At 46.2% G+C, this 22,164-nt stretch overlaps 1 protein-coding gene across 3 annotated transcripts in view; it reads right to left on the minus strand.

The window, feature by feature from the left end:
- The window catches only part of JADE2 (jade family PHD finger 2), a 154,585-nt gene that overhangs the window by 37,226 nt on the left and 95,195 nt on the right, over positions 1-22,164 (minus strand). For all 3 annotated transcript variants that reach the window (XM_077825062.1, XM_077825061.1, XM_077825063.1), the window contains exons 6-7: positions 6,892-7,103; positions 1,267-1,434 (exon numbers count right to left, since the gene is read on the minus strand). In XM_077825062.1, coding sequence (XP_077681188.1) covers positions 1,267-1,434; positions 6,892-7,103 — 380 coding nt within the window. The remainder of the gene's footprint in view (positions 1-1,266; positions 1,435-6,891; positions 7,104-22,164) is intronic.

The raw sequence follows: 22,164 nt of genomic DNA on the forward strand, positions 1-22,164 counted from the left end.
TGCTCTCCCTGGCAGAGCGCAACAGGGCTGGACTGTCCCCTAACAATCCGGCCTGCGTGAGGGGCAGCATGTACCTGAGCTGCCTCAGGAGCGGGGCAGGCACACGACTGTGATCCTGAGCGTCCCAATCTGTTGCTGCTCCCTTTCTCCAGGGGGAAGTAACTGAGGCACAGCCTTTGTGCTGGTGCAGCTAACTTCCCCCTGCACTGGCTCCTGGGCCTCAGCTGGCGTGCTTGGGGCATGTGGATCTGAAGTGCCATCTATTCCCCACCCCCGACCACCCACTCCCCACACACTATGCAGTAGGTGGCATGGGAGCTGGGCAGTGGCTGCTCTCCTTCCCACGTAAGCTCTGACATGGGGGTAAGCCACACAGATGAATAAGGGAGCTCTTTATGCACGCTCGTGCCCCCGGACTGCCAGGCAACCGGGCTTACAGTTGAGCCCAAAGCAATTTAGCCTAAACTCTACTTTAAAGAATTCCACATACCCATTGCTGTATTGTTCCTTATATATCCACCTACATTGTACTCTTACTTCATGTTACTCTTTATTTTTCTACCAAATGTGGATGCCAGTACATGTATGACTCCATGCTGTTCTATTGGCATGCCACGCTGAAGGACTAGGAAATACCACTAAATCATTGCTCCAAATCACCTCCCTTGCAGGAACACATGTGCTGCAATCAGGCAGAGTGCCATGTATGCACGCATTGTACGTGCACTAAGTCATCTATCAGTTCACTGTAATAAAAAAACCCTATTATATAGTCCTCCTGGTAAAGGATTGCTCAGTAATGTGGTGAGATTAACACTGCAGCTGCAATATAAACAATCCCCCAGGGGATACAAGCAGAAAGGGTAGGTACAGACAGCAGGATGGTAGGTACCTGCTGTTGGTTCACTATCCCATGCCTTGGTACCTTTGCTCTTATACTGCCCAGACTTTATGAGAACAGCTTGGAACTGTTGCACAGAACATGAGTGAAAGTTCTGAGATCAGTGCTGGAAATCACCAGGGCTCTGGTTTCCAAAGGTTTATGTATAAGTAGGTTCAGGTAGTTTCAAAGGAATATGAGTGCCTAATTCCATTAGGCTTCTTTGAAAATGCCAGTCCAAGTTACCTGCCCCTTACTACGGAAAGCTTGAAACAAGTGATAATAGTACAGGGTCGTTGATTGTACTGGGCACGCTAAGACCAATCACAATCCACATCCAACCTCATCCCACCCACATCTGGAGAACATGTTGAATAAAGTCTTACTTCTGGGATCCATAAGGCACAGCTAACGTGGACCCATTTTGTCCCACTCCGGGTGGGTTTCAAAGCTCCCCCTCTCTTCGGGCAAAGTAGACATTTTGGCTGAACTCCAAGGGCACAGGTTCGACAAAGCCAGTTCCCAAGGGGAACTTTTAGGATTCCATAGCAAGCCTGTGCAAACACAAGAAACATTGCATTAGCTATACCACATATTCCTCTGGAAGGGCACCCCACCAATACACTTCCGTATATATTCATTTACTTGCACATTTTTATATGGGTGGCTTAATGCCATGACATCTGGATATTGTCATAACAATTAAAAGCAGACATGAATCAATCAGCGACAACTGGTTTAAATCTATATCTATCTATCTATCTATCTATCTATCTATCTATCGGATTTGTACTGATGCTCTGCCCCTAGAGATATGCCCTGTAGTTTAATTAAAGGCCTGAATACCCAAGCGTGTTTGTATCATGCCAGGCAGCAGCAGTGAAGGTTTCCCAGTGCTGCTCTGCTAACAGGCCTTCCACATGTTCTTGAGAGACTTGTTCTCTCACAGGCTTTGATTTCTCTGATGAGATCATCAATGAAGGAGGCAAGTGAAGACAACAGACTCTGAAAAGTGGACATCTGTCCAGCAGGCACTGGACTGAGACCATAGGCTCACGTCACACAGGTTACCGAAGAGCTACCAGAATAGCAATAGCTTTCAGTCCTTCCAAGTCTGGGTCCTATTCAGATCAGTGACCTAGAGGTGGAAGGTTCTCTCTTATTAGCAGTCCCCTGAATAAGACATTTTAAAGTTTAAAGGTAATATAAAACCAGCTATGCTAGGACTGGCAGCATTCATTTCACTGATCTCCCACATGTCAGTCGGTGATGTTGTGCTAAGACAACCTGCCCTCCCTCAGATAAGCTAGAACATGGCTTTTGCAGGTCCTCCACCGGACCCTCTGCCACTCAATGAGTTGCATATACTTAACAGAAAGATATAGCCAAGCTCTAATCCGAGCAGCATCAGAATTCACAAGGTGTCCTAGATACTGTGCTTTCCCTTCTGGTGGGTTGAGAGGTGTAGTTGGCTTGTAGGTTAGTATGTCAATCATTCCAATTACTTCAGTGCCTTTTAAGAAAATCCAATATCCTCTTTCTCACTTCCATACTCATTCATCCTGGAAGCAAAGCATTTGAAGAGCATGGATTTCATTGGCCAGAGATACAATAAGAACAAACTCTTAAAGAGAGAGGAATTCCCACTCAACTACCTTTAATGTCCATCCTTCTGACATTCCTGTTTCTGCAAAAGACACAGCAGCAACGTCACCGAATACCCATTTATGAGATGCATGCTGTCTCTTGCTTGGAGGTCTGAAAAGGAGCTAACTGCAAAATCTTCAAATGAAAATATATTTTCCTTGCAAAGTGTATGTCAGCACTTCTTCGAGATCTCCACCTGAGATCAGCCTGACTAGGAAATGTACAAAAGTGCTCCAAGGTGCACAGACCAAGATCAGCTCATTCCATCTTCCCATCTTATCTAAGTCTCTGTCTCTCATTTTTAGAGGGTTCATAAAATCTGACGGCGCACAAAAAATGATCGTGACCTGCTTTGCGGGTGGGATCAGCACTTGGTAGGTAAGATACACAGGGGCAAGACAGGCCATCTGCTCAGCCTGCCTGCCTGCTGTGATGGGCCATGCAGCAGGAACCAGATGCTGCTCTTTCCAGAGGAAACACAGCCCACCATAACAACTCCTTTGTTACTGGGGAGTGTAACCATGTTCTCTCATTGGAGTGGGGAAATCACAGCCCGTTAGCACTGTGTGAGAATTCAAAAAGAGGTTAGAAATGTGTGCTGAGAGAGGCAGAGGGACAGGGGATTAGGTCAGGAACAGACTCACAGGGCCCGCTACCGTGATGTACACACTGTGTAACCTTGTTGCCTGCAGTGTGAGTCAGGCCAGAAATTAGCTTAGAGTTAGTGTAGAGCTCTGGCAGGAGACTTAGCTGATAATTTAAGACCTGATTCAAAGCCCACTGAAGTCAATGGAAAGGCTCAAATTGACTTCAGTGGCACGGGATCAGGCCATTAGTGTCTAATTCTGCAGCCTCTCCCTGTGGAAGAAGCTCCCGCCCACCTGAGTAAACCAACTGGACCCTAGGAAGCCCCTATGGCTACTTACATGAGTAAATGCTACTTAGCTGCCACTTTCTGCTTTCAGGTGGCAGTGGCCATATACACTGAAGAGCAAAATCCTCCCTGATGTTGGCCTCCACACCTGTGTTGCACGGGGAAGTCGTGCAGCCTCCACGCCTGTGTTATACGGGCAAGGTGCGCTGTCTCCACGCCTGTGTTGCACGGGGAAGGTGCGCTGCCTCCACGCCTGTGTTGCACGGGGAAGGTGCGCTGCCTCCATGCCTGTGTTATATGGGGAAGGCATGCTGTCTCCATGCCTGTGTTGCACGGGAAAGGCGTGCTGTCTCCACGCCTGTGTTGCACGGGGAAGGTGCGCTGCCTCCACGCCTGTGTTGCACGGGGAAGGTGTGCTGCCTCCATGCCTGTGTTATATGGGGAAGGCGTGCTGTCTCCATGCCTGTGTTGCACGGGAAAGGCGTGCTGTCTCCATGCCTGTGTTGCACGGGGAAGGTGTGCTATCTCCATGCCTGTATTGCACGGGAAAGGCGTGCTGTCTCCATGCCTGTGTTGCATGGGAAAGGCATGCTGTTTCCACGTCTGTGTTGCACGGGGAAGGCACGCTGTCTCCATGTCTGTGTTGCACGGGGAAGGCACGCTGTCTCCATGTCTGTGTTGCACGGGGAAGGCGTGCTGTCTCCATGCCTGTGTTGCACGGGGAAGGCACGCTGTCTCATGCCTGTGTTGCACGGGGAAGGCACGCTGTCTCCATGCCTGTGTTGCACAGGGAAGGCACGCTGTCTCATGCCTGTGTTGCACGGGGAAGGCACGCTGTCTCCATGCCTGTGTTGCACAGGGAAGGCACGCTGTCTCCATGCCTGTGTTGCACGGGGAAGGCACGCTGTCTCATGTCTGTGTTGCATGGGGAAGGCACGCTGTCTCCATGTCTGTGTTGCACGTGGAAGGCGTGCTGTCTCCATGCCTGTGTTGCATGGGGAAAGGGTGTTGTTTCCTTGCCTGTGTTGCACAGGGAAGGTGCGCTACCTCCATGCCTGGATTTTCCACCATAGGTTTGTAATGAAAATTCTGAATCATCTTGATATTCTGCAGAACCTGTTTCACTGATGAAAACCATCCAAAACAGCCGCCTACATCGACAACAAATATCTTGAAAGCTCCCCCACTTCCCAGAAGCTATGATGCAAATACTGCCAGCAAAGATCAGCACCAGACCCATTTAAAGAGAGACACCTTCAAATACTGTATATAATCGAATCTTAAAGAGGTATCCTTTGTTTACACCAGATGCCTCAAACTCAGCTAATCAATATCTATCTGATGGCTGACCTGATATTTGTGGACCTAACTAATTTTCTTTCCCTTGAAGTGACAGTGGGTAAAATTTTCAAAAGCACAGATGTGATTTAAGAGCCCAAATTCCATAGAAACTCAGTGGGATTTAAGTTGTTAAGTCACTTAGGTGCTTCTGAAAATTTTACTCAATTTGGCTTTTATTAATAGGAAAATTGGCCTCTCTAGAGTATGTGAGCACACACACACCCACTCACACACACACACCCTCCTGCACAAAATGGCATGCACACAGACATACAAATGAGTGCACAAGACACTATCATATTTTTTCCTTCCTTGCAGGAAGTACTTGGAGCGTTAACACTCAATTCTACAAAACAAATATTCAGGCAAAAAAAAAGAAAAAATCCAATCCAATCCAATCCTGCATTCTGACAACAGGCTGGGCTATAAACCCTGCCATGTCAGAGAATGTTACTGAAGCTGGGTGGTTGCTTATACACACAATCCAGTGCTATAAGATCAGCGCCATAGAAGAGAAATGTGAGGAGAAACCTATCGGTCCATCCTTCTGGCAAATGCAGGAGTGTCCAGTCTTGCAATAAGCATACCTCAAGTGATGCATAACAAAGATCCTCTGTAGCCACATCTATATTCTGGGTACTCGTGATCATTAAAGCTCCCATGGGAGCACTTTAATGGGGAGAGAGAAAGAGAGCTGGCACAGTAAATGGAAAGGGTGGGGTGAAAAAATAGCAAAGAATGGGAGGTAGCGGACAAAACAAGAAGACAAGAGACCGCAGAATAAAGTTAGGGAAAGGCACAGCCTACGATAAATAGCAATGAATACAGACAAACACAGGGCAGGGAAAGTAAGAAGATAGACAAATATTAGATGAGCAGAGAGTCTGCGAACCCCTCTTTTGCTCTCTGGATGTGCCAGGCATGATGTCATGAGGCAAAGCGTGTCCCACTATCAACTTAGGGATGTGCACTGAGCACCATGCACTTGTGAGGTTTGCTACATCACAATCAAATCATGGCACCTTTACTCGTGTTTTCCTCAGTCTTTACTCAGACAAAGCCCTGCAGGATTCCAAGGGAGACTTACTAAGTCAAAGCTGAGAGCCAGCTGCTGTTTGGCCCACAGGCAACGTGTGGGGCAGTGGTGCAAGGAACCTTTCCTCTTAATGCATGACGCAGGGAAGGACTAGGCGGAACTACAGTCCCTCTGCTCCCTCCCTACTCTCTGGAGAAAAGCAGAGAGAGTGCCAGAGCACTTGTAAATGGGCAGGGAGGTGAGGAGGAGAACGTGCAATGATTTGACCCTTCCATAGCAGCCTGGTTTTCATTCCATAAGGCAGTGCTTCTCAGTCTCTCCAGACTACTTACCCCTTTCAGGAGTCTGATTTCAGCCCTGGGCACCGGGGCTTGGGCTTCAGCATGTATCGTAGCTCCGTGGGGTCCGTGCCTGCTACTCTTAATGCCAGCCCTGCACTTGCGACCTCCCTAAACCCATCCCACAGCCCTCCTGGGGGTCACCACGCCCAGGTCGAAAAACTCTAATATAATATATAGAGCTGTATAAACAAGTCACTGTCTGTATGAAATTTTAGTTTGCACTGACTTTGCTAATGCTTTTTATGTAGCCTGTTGTAAAATTAGGCAAATATCTAGATGAGCTGACATCCTCCTGGAAGACCTCTGCGTACCCCCAGGGGTACATGTACCCCTGCTTGAGACCCACTGACATTAGGGGAGCCATACCGGCTGCGTCCACTCCTTTGTGTTGCTTTGTGCTCTGCATTCCCGTTAAGGCACAATGCCTCTCGGGTGTGTGTTCTGGGCTGCTGTAGCTCCGTACTGCCCCGATGCAGCGCTGTACACCCTAACCCCACGTAAGGACCAAAGAATTCCACCCCCAGCACAGCCATTTAAGAGAAGGTAGCAAATCTCCAGGGCACCCCGAAAGTTTATCTGAGGTGCAGAGGTGGGGTGAAGCACTCTGGTCACAGCAGGAATGGCAGAGGGTACCCAAGCCAGTAGCATGCGTTGCTATTTCAGACTTCCAATGTCAAGCCAGTGTTTGTTCTAGCTAATCAAAGGCCAGATACAGGCAACAGGCTGAAAGGCGCTGACAGCGCCGGCCCACGTACGACCAGACGTCATTCACCTGGTGCACACAGACGTTGCACTTGTCACAGAAAACCATCTCGTTGCCATCCTCTCCCTCTGGGGACCGGCACACGTCGCACACCACGTCCTCGTCGTACTCAATGCCCAGGCCCTCCTCTGTCTCAATGGCAATGTTCATGTTCTCGTAGCACATCGTCTCCAGCTCCTCCAGAACTCTCTCCAAGGTGATCTCATCCAGCTGTGGCTTTTCTGAAAGGCAAGAGGCAGAGTAATGACACTGACGCTTCACAATTAAACCAGCCTCGCTTCTTAAAAACAAAGGCCGCCAGCCCTGCTGTCCCTAGAACATTTTGCCTGCTGGGGTGGAGCACACAGAGCCCTCCGTTTGGAGAGTCCTTGCACAAAGCTGTATTTCACAAAGGAGACACTTTAGGCTTTAACTTAAGAGGTGAATTCACGACAATGATAAGATCTGTGATTCAGAAAACTGACGCTTCTAACTATGGATACAGTTTATGTTTCAAAATATTGCTGTTGGCAGAGGGGAAAAAACGCCATTCAGCTGAACCAATGCGGATAATTAGGTCTGACAGTTTAAATGTTCAAGGAGACGAGTCTTCCGAAGATGCTTGCTGCAGGAAGGGCTCAGACAAGCTTTGGCAATGCAAAGTCAATGCTTTATTTGTTAAAACTGTGAAAATTGACCCTTTAAAGACGAATTAAATAGAACTGTAAATCTGGAGCCAAAGGCTGAAATTGAGGGTAATGTTCTTTGTTTCTGGTCAGTACAAGTCCAGTCAGAAGGTCAGTTACGGGGGGAGGTTTGGGCTTGTATCTGTTGTCTCACTTTTTATTCTCATTGTCCTAGCACCTCTAGCGACAACTAGTGGTGAGGATGCTACCACCAGAGGCTTATCCTCAGTGACGACCCCTAATATGGCGATGATACCACTTTTCCATAGTGGCCGTGACATATCCATAATCACTGCTACCCTTGGGATGCTACCCCAGTAGCTTGTTGACAGTGAAATGCTGCCATTGCTGAACAGTGTTCCAATGAACTCAGTCTCTCACTGTCTTCCACTTCAGCTGCTTCTTTCTAGGCCAGTTCCTGCCACTGCGCTGAAGTCAATAAGATTTCAGCTCGCTGATCAATGGCAGGACACGGCCCTCAATCTTCATGGAAAGTCTAACTACAGCGTAACTGTGGTGCACCTTCACCACTGCAAGGGAGTCTCACTGGAAGGTTCTGAAAAACACTGTATTTGCAAACAATCCTGCTGCTCCCCCATAGAATGCTAAGGATATTGCCATGAAATGCAGATTTTTTTTGCTTAGGAATTCATCTTCTCCTGTTGTTTCTCCCCTCACCTGTTTGTAAGATCATAGTTGTCTGCACAACAACTAGGATTCAGAGTAGCAGCTGTGTTAGTCTGTATTTGCAAAAAGAAAAGGAGTACTTAGTCTCTACGGTACCACAAGTACTCCTTTTCTTTTAACAACTAGGATGTTACAAACAGCATTTGGTCACTTCAGGTAATGAAGGAAAGAAGAAAAAGCAAAATTAAAAAAACATCCACAGTCTTTGTGATGTTTTCCATAAGGCGGGAGAACACAGAATTATAACAAAACCAAAACATGCAGGTAAGGAATATTTGTCAGTGGTAAGGAGAAGATGATTTCCAACTAAACACTGAAGATCTACAGAAGTAATTTAAGCTCTGAACTTTAGTGGGCTAGATTATTTAAAATATAATAATGATCAGATGAGGGGACCTGTCATATGTACAAAGGCAACAGAGGAACTTGACTTGTGATGCTTCAGTATACCAGGATTCCTTTATTTAAAAAACAAAACACTGCAATTTGCAACAATTATAGTAACAAGCCACTGCAGTTTACAGCGAAGTAGCTACAGTGGTTTGGACCATTACTGTAGATTACTGCAGAGTACTTGTTATAGAGGTTTTCTACTTTCTCTGCTGCTGGACAGCAGGGGAACAATTCTTGATTTATGAACAGTGAAGGGAAAAAGACAAAGATAAATTCGTGTTCAAAAGTTAAGTGGCTGTATGGTGCACAGATTTTGTATACTGAACTAACATGGAGCCAAATCCTGAAGTTCTCACGCAGGGCTAAATTCTGAGCCCACTGAAGCCAGTGGCAAAGCTTCCAGGAATATCATCAGGACCAGGATGCAGCCCCATATCCTCAGGCAGAACTCCTAATGGCTTCCAGGGGAGTTTTGCTGATAAGGCCTTCAGGATGTGTTCTTTTTGCACAAAGTCCTAAAGACCCAATAACATGCTGGAAAAAAAAAAAACCCTTAGGCGAGGAGGGCACATGTAGGGAGAAGTGGGCAAACAAACAGGCTTGAATTAATATGCAAACTAGATACCATTAATTTGGGTTTGAATAGAGACTGGGAGTGGGTGGGTCATTCCACATATTGAATCTATTTCCTCATGTTAAGTATCCTCACACCTTCTTGTCAACTGTATGAATGGGCTACCTTGATTATCACTACAAAAGTTTTTTTCTCCTGCTGATAATAGCTCATCTTAATTAATGAGCCTCTTACAGTTGGTATGGATATTTCCACCTTTTCATGTTCTCTGTATGCATATATATATCTTCTTACTATATGTTCCATTCTATGCGTCCGATGAAGTGAGCTGTAGCCCACGAAAGCTTATGCTCAAATAAATGTGTTCGTCTCTGAGGTGCCAAAAGTACTCCTGTTCTTTTTGCGGATACAGACCAACACGGCTGCTACTCTGAAACAGGCCATTGTCTGGCTTTTTAAGTTCTTCTCCCATGCTCTTCCATTGGCAGGGTTCACTTTGGTTTGACAAGTCTATGCAAACTTCTGGATTGGCATTTCACATGTCTGTGTCAATCTGAGCTGCAATCTAAGCCAGTCAACCCATTCCCTACCAGGGCCCTTTCAAGCGCTTGAGTTGTTATGCCACAACATGCAACGAAGCCTGACGCTACCTGTTTTATTGCGAGCAAGCCCAATGGATGCGCGTGATCATTTCAGAGCCCAAATCTGGCACATGGTGCCTCACAGGCATTTGGAGAGCTGCAGTCATGTAACTATTTCAAGCACCCTTGGTTGGCAATCTGGTTCAAGACGCCTCATGCTTCAGAGCTTAGAGGTTGCCACTACCTTGGGTTGGGAGTTGCACCACCACAAGGGAGAGCCAAATGGAATGTGCCATCCTTAAGGATGGTGCAGCCTACTTCTCCAGTGCAGGGAGAGTGGGCTGTGTGAAAACCTGGCCCATTCATTTCACTTTGGCACGGTCCCTTTAGGAACAGACCATTTGAACAACTTTGTTATTGGAGCAAATATTTCAGCCTCTGTTTTTCACTCTTTTGGAAATGAAAGTCACTATTAAAATCTCTTTCTGTTCCTTGGGGACAGAAGCAGAAGAGTTTTCTGCATACCGCACATGACAGAGCCAGCTTGCTGAGTCTAGAGCAGCCTCTGAGCAGATAAGAAATGACTATGAAGAGTGTTGTTCAGTGTTTGCGATTCCTGAAGTAGGAGAAAGAGGGAAGGTGGTTTCCATAGGAAACCTAAAACTGACCCAAACTCCGCAGTCAGGATCACACTGGCACCTGGAGAGTACCCATTACACTCCAAGTGGAAACAAACTTCTCATAATTGCAATTCTATATTCCTCCGCCATCTGTTACAGCCCATTTTCCTATGCAAGGTTGTACATTTCTAATTGATAGTGATACCCTGTCACTGCCAGCCTAACCCACAGGAAAGGTAATGTCGATGTCAAACTGCTCCCACCTCACGGCTTAAAAACCAAATGTCCTACTTAGTTTTGAAAGTGAGTCTGACTTCAGTGGAGTTTGGACATGCACTCAGGAGCAGAATTCAGCCTGTGAACGGCATGTAGAATTTACAAGCAACCTGTACTGAATGAGCACTTGCTCATCACTTTTTTAAATATTTCGTTTTTCAGATGGCATATCTATGAATCATGCATAAACAAACATACATTTTGGAACTCCTGAGGGTATTCTGTGCCAAAAAATAAAAAATTCTATGCCAAAAAGTTAAAAATTCTGCACACAATATTTTAAAATTCTGCACGTTTTATTTGTCAATAAATAAATGCAGAGGTTCCAGCAGGGCAGTGGGGAGCACAGGCCACTGGCTGCATGAAGGTGGGAGATCACCCTGCAGCCCTCCCAGCCCCGCCCCTGGGACACGGACTCAGTGATGAGGCTGCACCTGACCCTGACACAGCACAAGGCCTGGACCTGCCCCAGAAACACCCTGGAGCCTTGCCCCCCTGTGCCAGGTGCACCAGGTGTGGGGCAGGCAGGCTCAAGAAGGCAGGATCCAAGTATGAAGGGACTCAGTGTGGGGGAATCCAGTTGTGGGGTGAGAGGGTTCTGTGCGGGACAATCTGGGTATAAGCAGCTCAGTGGGGGGTCTAGGTCTGAGGGATCTGGATGCACAGAGGTTCGTTGTGGGGTTCCAGGTGCAATGGGACTTTGCAGAGGCTTCCAGGTGAAGGTTGTTGGGGCTTAGCGGGGGAGTCTGGGTGCTGGGGGAGTGGGGCTTGGTGGGGTGGGAGTCTTGGTGCAGCCAACTGGGGGTCAGTGGCATGGGGTCTGGATGTGGGGGCTCAGGGTGAGCTCATTAGTGTGGGGGTTTGAGTGCAGGGAGATCGGGGGGGGTGGTCTGGGTGAAAGGGTGGGGGCCTGGAAGCAGAGGGTCTGGGTGCAGGGGAGTTCCAGATGCAGGGATTGAGGTTCAGTGGTGTGGGGTTTGGGTATGGAGGGCTATGGGGGTTCTGGATGTAAGGGGTGAGGCTTGGCAGTGGTGTCTGGGTATGGGAGGTCCGGATGCACCGGGGTTGGGTGAATGGAGGAACAGCTCCCCATACAGTGATCCCTCCCCGCGCAGCTGAGGAGCAATGGGGGGAGGAAGCAGGGGAGGATGATGAACTTCCTGCAGCTAGGGGAGGTTCCTGGGAGTGGGTCTGATACAACCCCAGCCTCTCCTTGCAGGGGAAGAGGAAGTCCCGCCCACTCCTGCCTCCAGCCCAATTGGGACTAGCAGCTGATCCTGGCTCAGGGTAGGAGCCACTGGCTGGGATGTCTCCAGCTCTGCAGTGATTCACCGCTCTGCCGGATGCTCTGGGTGCCTGAAAGGACGTATCTGCTAGGGAGTGGTGCGTGACTACTCTTGCAGCTTCCTTTTGCTTCCCTGTCAGAAAGTCATTTTTCTGCGGCGAAGCAAAGAAATCTGTGGGGGACATGAATTCTGCACGTATGCATTGGCACAGAATTCCCACAGGATTAATTCTATATAGATGTAATTACATGAGGAATTAGTTTGCCAAGCTCTATTCAGAATACCGTGGAGTCTACTGAAGTGACAATTGTACTTGATGAGTACAAAGCAATTAATGGCTTATGAATCACTAAACAATGGTGCCTAAGAGTGAAGTTCTTTTTCCATTTATGCCCCATTTATCTTCTTCTGCATCATATAAAGTTGTCACTATTAAACTCCATTCATAAAATTATCTTTTTGGCAGAGAAAGTTGCTATCTGTACTGAGTGTCTAGCAAAAAACCAAAAAAATACCCAACCAAAATATCCCATGCTGTATGCAGTATTGATGCTGTTATTTTCAATATGGCATGATGAAAAAGGAGAAAGTTTCTGATCTTGGTGACACTGAATAAGTGCAATGAAGTCCGTGGAGTTATTCCATATTTACGCACATAATTACTGAGATCAGAATCAGGTTTTTGGATTCCAAACATAGCTCAAGAGAAATAGTTTTTTATTCAGTTAAGACCTATTGGCAGAACCCACACCGTTCTGACAATGGGCCTTGATCCTGACCTAGAGGGACCATGTCTGGAGGTGAGAGTTTAATATTCATGTCCCTGTAAACACTGCCAGATTGGGGTCCTATTCAAAACACTAGCCAAGAAATAAAAGGCTCCATGTCTATCACCCTTTCCATGAGGCCATCCAGATCCCCTTCCCAGATATTTTAACGCTGAGTATACTGGGGGTGGTCATTTCTGACGAGTGTCCTCATGAAATTTCTAACTAGGCCCATTTATACACCAAGTAAGTTCAGCACTTTTCATATGAGCAAACTAGAACTTCTGGGTGTTGATATGAACTGAAATGAACCTGCAAAGCTTGTCAGGGTCACCCATTCCTAGCCATTAGCTGACTGTCTGAGTGTAAGAGATATAGGGGCAAGTCATCCTATTAAAATACACTTGTGGACGGGAGGGAGCCTGCATAAATGGCGAGAATCGACTGCATGTGTGGAAGTGACAGGAGATGAGGATAAGCACCACCTTTCCCTTTACAGGAACTTCCTGGATTTGGGGCTCTGACGATTCAGTGGGAGGACAGCAAAGCACCATCTTCCCCCTCCAAATCCGCAGGAATGGCCCCATCAGCATTATCTTACATGAGGCCTCCAGTGCTGCCCTAATCTGATGCTCCCAGCAAACACAGACCCTTACTATGCCTACACGGTCCCATCGCCAGCAGGACACTTCAAATGCCAGCTTACTGTAGGCACTGGCAAGACATCCTGCCCTCCCCTGGTATATGTGTGGATTAACTTGTGGAAAGATCCCCAGAATCCTGGGGAGTGTTTGGTGCGTCTACTAGATGGACAATGTCCCTTAGAGGCCATACTCCATCCCTCTCTGCGGTGACAGGAACCTCATCCTCCTGATGGGATGATGCTGTAGAACCTATGCAAGTTGAAAAGTACAGTTTCCACATCATCCTATGACAGTCCACGATCAAAGGTAAAGCTGATAGCCTCTTCCTTCCCAGATTGGGACACCACTGCACAGGCCAGGAGGAAAAAGAGGGTATGATGTACCCAGCCAAATTAAGCATTCCATAGAGGGGAAAGAAGGAAACGGACGAGGTGGAGGAGTTGTCCGACTATAACTCACTCCAGGAGGTCTCCAGATATGACTTAGGAAAGGACAACACATACCTATTATTTGGACCTGGCTCCTAACAGGAGGCTATTCCTAGTATATGTGCCTTCTGGGCGTGTGAAAGGGAACTATTCTACAAAGCCTCATTTTCTCCCTACCCACATAACTGTGGAGTCATCTGCACCACTGACAGATTCCTAAGGATCCCATCATGTTCCTCTATTAGAATTAACCTTTTGCTTCATCCCCATCAAATCCTGGAGGCCCCAATGCTGTGGGTTACCACGCTTCTGACTCAGATGACACAGCTAGTTTCTGTGGAGAGACTAGAGGCCCAGTTCTTATACAATTCCCTACAGGCCAAACCACAAGTAGCACTGAATCTAACTCTTCACTGTGAAGCCAGCCACAGCCTCCTTGTCGGATTCTGAAGGAAGTGGGAGAAAGGTACTAATGGCTCATGGCTCATGGGATGAGAGCCCCTTGGAGTGATGACTAACAAACAGCCACCACAAACTTCAGCTGAAAGGTGCTACATCCCTGAAAGTGCAAAGTATTGTTACTTTGCACTTTCAGGGATGTAGCACCTTTCAGCTTAAGTTCTCAAAGTGTTTTACACTCACTAATTAAGGGTGTGTAAATAGGTAGGTAAATATTATTTGCTCAATTATACAGGTAGGGGATCTGAGTCTAAGAGGTAAAGTAACTCATCCAAGTCACACAGGAAGTCGGTAGCATAGGCTGGAACGGAACTCAGAACTTCAGGCTTGACACCAAAGTAACTACTAGACGCATTCCCTTATACACTGCATGTGAAGCAGTAACATTATTTTGCTAAAATACATTCTCTACCTTTCCGGATTCTGCTTTCAATTTACTTGGCATGCTGGGGCAAAAATATTTAGCAGGAGGAGCCACCTTTTGCAAAACTGAGACTTATTTCCAACAAAACTGCACTCTACTAAAATCAATTTACTGAAACAATAAACCCTTTCACCCTATGGAGTATATTTGGAGAGAAAACTGCTATGAACAAACAAGCAGTCAAAAAGCTAACAGAATGTTAGGAACTATTAGGAAAGGGATAGATAATAAGACAGAAAATATCATAATGTCACTATATAAACCCACGGTACGTCCACACCTTGAATACTGCGTGCAGTTCTGGTCGTCCCATCTCAGAAAAGATATATTAGAATTGGAAAAAGTATAGAGAAGGGCACCAAAAATTATTAGGGCTATGGAACAGCTTTTAAGCTTCCATATGAGGAGAGACTGAAAAGACTGGGACCGTTCAGTTTGCAAAAGAGACAGTTAAGGGGGGATATGATAAGAGGTCTATAAAATCACGAATGGTGTGGAGAAAGTGAATAAGGAAGCATTATTTATCCCTTCACATAACACATGAATCAGGCAGCTTTGAAAACCTCAGACCACTGTCCATATGATCATCACTCATTGGAGTCAAGAGGCATGGGTTCTGTTCCTGGCTCTGCCACCAAATTAACGTGTGACTGTAAGAAGGTTCCATAATCTCTATGTGCCTCAGCTCCCTGTTTGTAAAAAGGGGAGTAACAATACTTCCTTCCCTCCCAGGGATGCTGAGAAGTGCTCAGATACTGCTGTGATGCACGGTACAGACACATCAACAAATAAAGTGCTCACATTTTATATTAAGGTATCATTTTATAAAGGGTTAATTATTAATAAATGTTTTAATAACTGATTAATCAATTGGTATAGACTGTTATAGACTCCACCAGGTGAACAGATTGGTTATAACTATGGCTTACAACAGTCAATAAGATCTTCCACGTACGTGTTTATAACTATCTACAGCCCAAACTACCCATGTTCTACAACATGCTTACGATATCTCATCATCATACGTTAACCATTTATAAATGGAAATTTAATATATAATGTGACCAATAAAATAAATAATAAGCATACAATCTGCATATGAGCTAAACACGTGCAGCAAAACTTCTAGGTATTTTGTTATAATCATATCCTGCTAATGCACTTAAAAGATTTACAGGAACCAATTATCACCCTTTATGCCACCCACTGACATCAATTATTGCTCAAATTTCAGATGATGACAAAGTGTTTTAGAAACCACTTAATAATCTGCTGTCTTTCTGTAATAATGCTTTTCACTCGCAGAGTTGTCCTGGAGCACTTCTGATTAAAGCTACTTCATCCCTTGCAGCAGCAAGACTGAATATTGTCTGAAACTGAAGCAATTATTTTGAAGAGAGTTTCTGTAAATAATAAACAACTACAAAGAAAAACAGATCATGCTGAAAACGAATAAAACCAAGAGAGCTAAAACCTACATTTCCACTGTTGACCACAGATCCTACCAACCTCTTGTAAGCTAACAGTAGATGGGTGCTCCCGCAATCTCTGTCTCCGTGAGGAGTTAAATCATCTAAGGCTTTAATTTTCAGGGGGTCACTGTGTTTCACCTCTGCAAATGGCTTATGGAACAGCTACCTGCAAATACTTCTAGATTCCCTAGCAGGCTTTGGTGAGATAAGCTTAAAGGCCAAGGCTATTTTCACACAAAATTAGTTTGGATTATCATTTTAAGTATCTTTCTTTTCTTTTTTTTCTTCTTCCCTTGAGTCACAATGCCAAACTTTTGCCATTTCTGGGACAGATTCTGATACCCTCACTCACATGCAATTGTACATTACTCCCTGAGTAATCTGGCTGTAGCTAATGAGACTACTCATGGAGTAAAATGCTGCTGAACCGGAATAAGAGTATCGGAATCTGACTCTCTGATTCCTCCTTCTAACTTTTTTCATGGACAGCCTGGAAATAAAACAATCAGCCCAGTAAAGGTCTATGGGCCATTTCTGCTTTCAGATAAGCCCATGCAGGTCTTCACTGATTGGATCTGGGCGGAAAGGTGTAAGTGGAAACTGTATGGACTAGTGGACAGGTCACTGGAGTGCACCCACCTGGACTCTAATCCTGGTTCTGCCATTCTCCAGCAAGTTATTTATTTACCACACCTCTCCGTACGTTTGTTTCCCCTTCCACATTTTGCCTGCCTTCTTTATTTAGACTGCAACCTCTTTGGGGCAGGGACTGTCTCTTACTATGTGTTTGTACAGTGCCTAGCACAATGGGGCCACAAACGCAGTCAGTGGCCTTTAGGTGCCTAGTATCATCATCATCATTAATATTCCATCCCAATGATTGAAATAAAAAAAGAAGTCAAATCCATTTGCAAAATGGCATTTGCTCTGCTGGCCGTGAATAGTAAATAACGAAAAGCCACATTTTGTTCTCATTTACACCAATGGAGTTAATCCAGACTGACACTGATGTAACTAAGACCAGCATCTGGCCCTAAATCTGTTCTCAAGATACTTCCACACTGTAGATACGCATCCACTCTGTGTCTTAAATGTCCTTCACTTGTAAATTGTTAATACAATGAGAAGTTTTGGAGGATTTGCTGGTTTTTCTATTAGCATCAAACAAGTCCACCCTTAAACTGATTGTGCAATGAGCTTATGTTCTCAGTCGCGCACACAGTACTCAGGAATGTTTTTTGTGGGCTGCCGTACAGATATGTTATAAAACAGCCCCAAACTGGCAAGATTTCTCTAAAACAAAAATCCAAACAAACAGAGCCTGGATTATTAATGGAGATAAGCTTTCTCAACTGATTAACAATAACTACCGCAAGCCTGGATTCAGCTGCGGAGTTGAACATCTTTGTGAAACCACACAACGTATGGATATGGATTACACAGGGGTAAATAGTACATTATGGCCATTAACAGTAGACGACTAGCAGAAGATTCCAGTCAAAGCCTTTGTACATTAACAATCCCTTATGGCAGCAGGATGGTTGGAAGGCAATTAAAAGGGGAAAGTCAGTCTGTCATTTAAAGGAAATGGAACCTGCTACAAAAAGGACAGGGCTCCTTTTTGTACTAACGGTAACAGCTGATTAGAGCTGATTAGGGCTCCACACAACCCACTGGGAGCGGCGTATGTGAAACTTACTGCATTGTGGGGACAGAAAGCCCCTTGGTATCTTCATCCTACAGATGCGGAAGAATCCCACTCCCAAATGGTATGAGCAAAATAAAAATGAGGTCTTGATATTGCTGTAGTGTAAATCAGGATTAAGACCAGAGAAGTCAATGGAGTTACGCCAGTGTAGAACCCGGGTAAGTGAGGTCTGAAAAAGACCCAGGAGACAGCCAATGACAGAAGCACTGGGATGTGGTTAGTGAAGGGAACTGTACGTCAGGAGACCAGAGTTTTATTTCTGATTCCACCACTATCCCAGAGTGTAACCCCTTCCCCCTATAAAGGGGGATAATAAACCATGGCTATTTCACAGGGCTGTCCCGAGACCCGTTGGGGTTGATTCTCCACTCCCTCACACCAGTGTAAATCAGGAGTAGCTCCACTGAAGCCAATGGATTTACTCTAGTGTAAAACTTGCGTGAGTGGAGACTCAGACTTAAGGTTTCTGAAAGGCTGTGAGATCCTCAGATGAAAGGCCTGATGTGAATGAGAATTAACCACTGGCCTGCTGGCTGCTGTTGCACCGTCTCTGAGACAATGGTGTTCCCTGGGACAATGGCATGTTAATGAGATAGAGCACACAGCTAACACCTCACAAGCTGCGACTCTTACACAGAGCAGTGACTTAGCGGTCTCAGCATCAACAATATAACCCTTAAACTCCCTAGAGCCACAAGTTCAAACCCTGTAAAACATTAAGTCAGTTTTCTTCCTTCTGAGGTAGCTAACTTGACTTCCATACTGTTAGGGTTCAGAAAGAGAGCAATATAGCTATATCTTAGTTAGGAGTGTAAGACTGGCTACAGTATATTCCTTTCTGGATCTACAAGAATCAGATTTAGATCCAAAAAGAGACAATAGTATCACTTAAAAATACTGATGATTAAAATCATATCTAGTGAAGCATAAAAATGAGGTAGCAGGCTCACTACCCAGTGAAGCAGTGAAAGCTCAGTGAATAGACTCTGACCGATCAACTGTTTTGTTTCATGCCCCCACTTTGAATGCATATCTGGGAACCTTTCTCCAAAGCCTTATGCTCCGTTCCATCTGCCATGCAATGGTTCTATTTCCAAGGGAAAAGGTGTTTGCCTAATGTGAGGAAGTTATTGGTAGTGCCTCTAATCAGCTGTTACTGTTAGTACAAGTGCAGTGATCAGGGGACTCAGACCACTTGTAGGAAGAGCTGTGGCTCAGTAAACGCCCGCTCAATTTAATCTCTGCAGCCCCTCCCAAAGGGATAACTAATGCACCAACTCCACCGACCTCAGTTTATTCCAGCAATGTTCACTTAAGATGGACTTCACCTCCACTGACTTGAGATGTTCTAATCATCACAGAGACATATCTTACACATACTACGATGAACTTCTACCCCATCCCCGCTACACCAGGAGTAAATCTGACCCAGGTGCTTCTTGCTATCCCTATAAAACAACAAGAACACCTCAAGTGCCCACCGTAGAGCCCTGCATGTATAAAGCCCACAGTGAATTTATATAAGCAGCATCTACTGTATGGATTAAATCGAGGAATACTTAAAAATGTTCATTCTGCCTTCAGCAAGACTGATTCAGGCATCAACATTTTTAGCAATTTCTCTGGGATTTTGTGTGTGTGAAGTGCCTATCACGGCAAAGGGACTTTTCAGTCTGAGGCTTTGAAGTCTCTCTAGCCACAATCCTACAATAGCTTTGAATTTAATGGAGATCACAATGTGCGGCGTGAAATCTTAATAAAAAACTAAAGACTTACGGCATGGCTTCTTCCTAAAAGGAAAGGTCTTGTGCTGTCTATAATGTCCTATACTTATAAATCTGGTCAGTGTCTGATCCAAATTACTTTAGATCCACTTTCTTTATTATCTCACATTGCAGCAGCAACAAATAATCGTGCGGGCACGCTTAAATGTTCAGCTCATCTTTATAAGCAGGAGCTCTTTAAACAGTATATTTTTACAGGATACACTAGCTGGTTACTGGCATGTGCTCATGACAAAGGAAGGTTTTTTTAACTGACTTAAAGCTTTTTATGTGATCAATTACTAAACTTTACATTTACTCTGATAATCTTTTGTTTCTCAGGAAAGCTGCTTACTTGTCTCAGAAAGTGCCCAGGTAACTACTGTGACGGGGCAAGGCCAGATGGCTGTGGAAAAGTAGTGGGAGACAGATATATTAGCTCCAGGCTAAACAAATCCCTAGTACCAGGATAAGTGAAATGGCAGCTGCTCCAGGTCAATTAAGACACCTGGGACAAATTAAGAACTTTCCAGAAGGCAGGGAGAAGGCTAGGTTGATTGGGACACCTGAAGCCAATCAAGGGCTGGCTGAAACTAGTTAAAAGCCTACCAGTCAGTCAGGTGGGTGTGCATGTCAGGAGCTGTGGGAGGAAGTTGTGCTGTTGGAGAGGCTGAGTAGTGCACACCGTATCAGGCACAAGGAAGGAGGCCCTTAGGTAAGGGTGAAGTGGAGCTTGAGGAAGTGAGGGCTGCTGTGGGGAAGTAGCCCAGGGAATTGTACATGTCATATTTCTAAAAGGTCAGCTACCATAGCTGATACTATTAGGGTCCCTGGGCTGGAGCCCGGAGTAGAGGGTGGGCCCGGGCTCCCACCCACCTATACCCCCTGATTAATCACTGAGACTGGGAGAGAACAGAGACTGTGCAAGGAAGGATAACTTCTCCTCACCTCTCTCGCTGGCTTCTGATGAAAATGGCTCAGTAGACTGTGACCCTTGTCTCTAGAGAGAGAAGGGTTATGTGGAGGATCACAATGAGCCTCTGAGGCTAGTGAAATCCGCCAGGAAACGCGGGACCCACGGAGGCAAGGACAGAGTTTTGTCACAACTGGTGTCAGGAGTGGGACTTTGTTCACAGCGTGGAGGAAGAAAGAGGTTTAAAAAAAAAAAGTGTGCACTGGGGTTTTGGATTTTTTTTTTTTTTGGTTTGTTTGTTTGCTTTGTACCACAGTGGAGGAGGTGGTCAGAGCTCTGGTACAAGCCATGGCAGCCCAGCAGGAGGCCACCCGGGTTCAGGCAATGGCACAACAGGAGTCTATGCAGCTACAGCAGGAAACCAATCAATTATTGATGAGCCAGATGACCCAAGATTGTGCCCTCTTGAGAGAGGTGGTGGACCAGCTGAAGATCCTCACCACCCAGGCCCGGGGGTCCGACGGGACGCGAACCCTGAGGGCCACTGGTTTGTCTGCCAAAGATGACGTCAGGAGATGACGTAGAGGCATATCTCCTCTCATTTGAAAGGACAGCTCAGCTTGAGGCGTGGCCCCAGGAGCAGTGGGCCAGCATTCTCGCCCGTTTTTTGTGTGGAGAGGCCCAGAAAGCCTACTTTGACTTGCCTGCCACGGATGCCACTGACTATACCCGTCTGAAGGCAGAGATCCTAGTACGATCAGGGGTAATGGCAGCGGTAAGGGCCCAGAGGTTCCATGAGTGGAAATACCAGGAGAACAAACCCCCGAGGTCCCAACTATTCGACCTCATACAACTTGCGCGCAAGTGGTTACACCGAGGTGTGCAGGCCAGAGGAGATTTTGGAGACCCTGGTCATAGACCATTACATGCGGGGACTGCTGCCAGATCTCCGCAAATGGGTAGGCCAGAACGATCTGTCCACGTACGATGAGATGATCAAACTGGTAGAAAGACGGATGACAGCCAGGGAACTGACCCGACTACCCAAGGAAGGCCCCTTTCAAAGCAAGCACCCAACCCCAACCCTGGAAGGTTGGGCAACCAAACCCCCGGGGAGTCCTAGGTGGAGGGGCGGGGGGCGAAAACCAGCGGGGACCCCAGAAGGAAGGGATTGGCCTGAGTGGGGGGAACCCTGGGACTAAACCCCTAACCCCCGGGATACAGGAACGATTAAAAGCAATTATAGATGTTATGCATGTGGGGACACATAGCAGCACAGTGTCCCAGCACCGAGGACCCTATGCAATGTAACTTGGCGGATTGGGAGGTCCCATGCTCCCTTATCCACCTCGCGGGGGTCGCATTAGCCCCGCATAATTACACCAGGCCAGTGAGGATAAATGGCACAGAGACTACAGCGCTTGTGGACTCTGGGAGTGCCATCACCCTCATATAGTTTAGTTGGTAAAAAGTAGTCAGCTGCTACAAGCCAAACGCGTAGCAGTGACGTGCATGCATGGGGCCGTGAGTCATTACCCCACCATCCCAGTGGAGACAGAGATTCAGGGAAACGCCACTGAGGTGACTGTGGGCGTAGTTCCTAAACTCCCATATCCTGTAGT

Source organism: Eretmochelys imbricata, chromosome 8, assembly GCF_965152235.1.
Source record: "Eretmochelys imbricata isolate rEreImb1 chromosome 8, rEreImb1.hap1, whole genome shotgun sequence".
NCBI lineage: Eukaryota > Metazoa > Chordata > Testudines > Cheloniidae > Eretmochelys > Eretmochelys imbricata.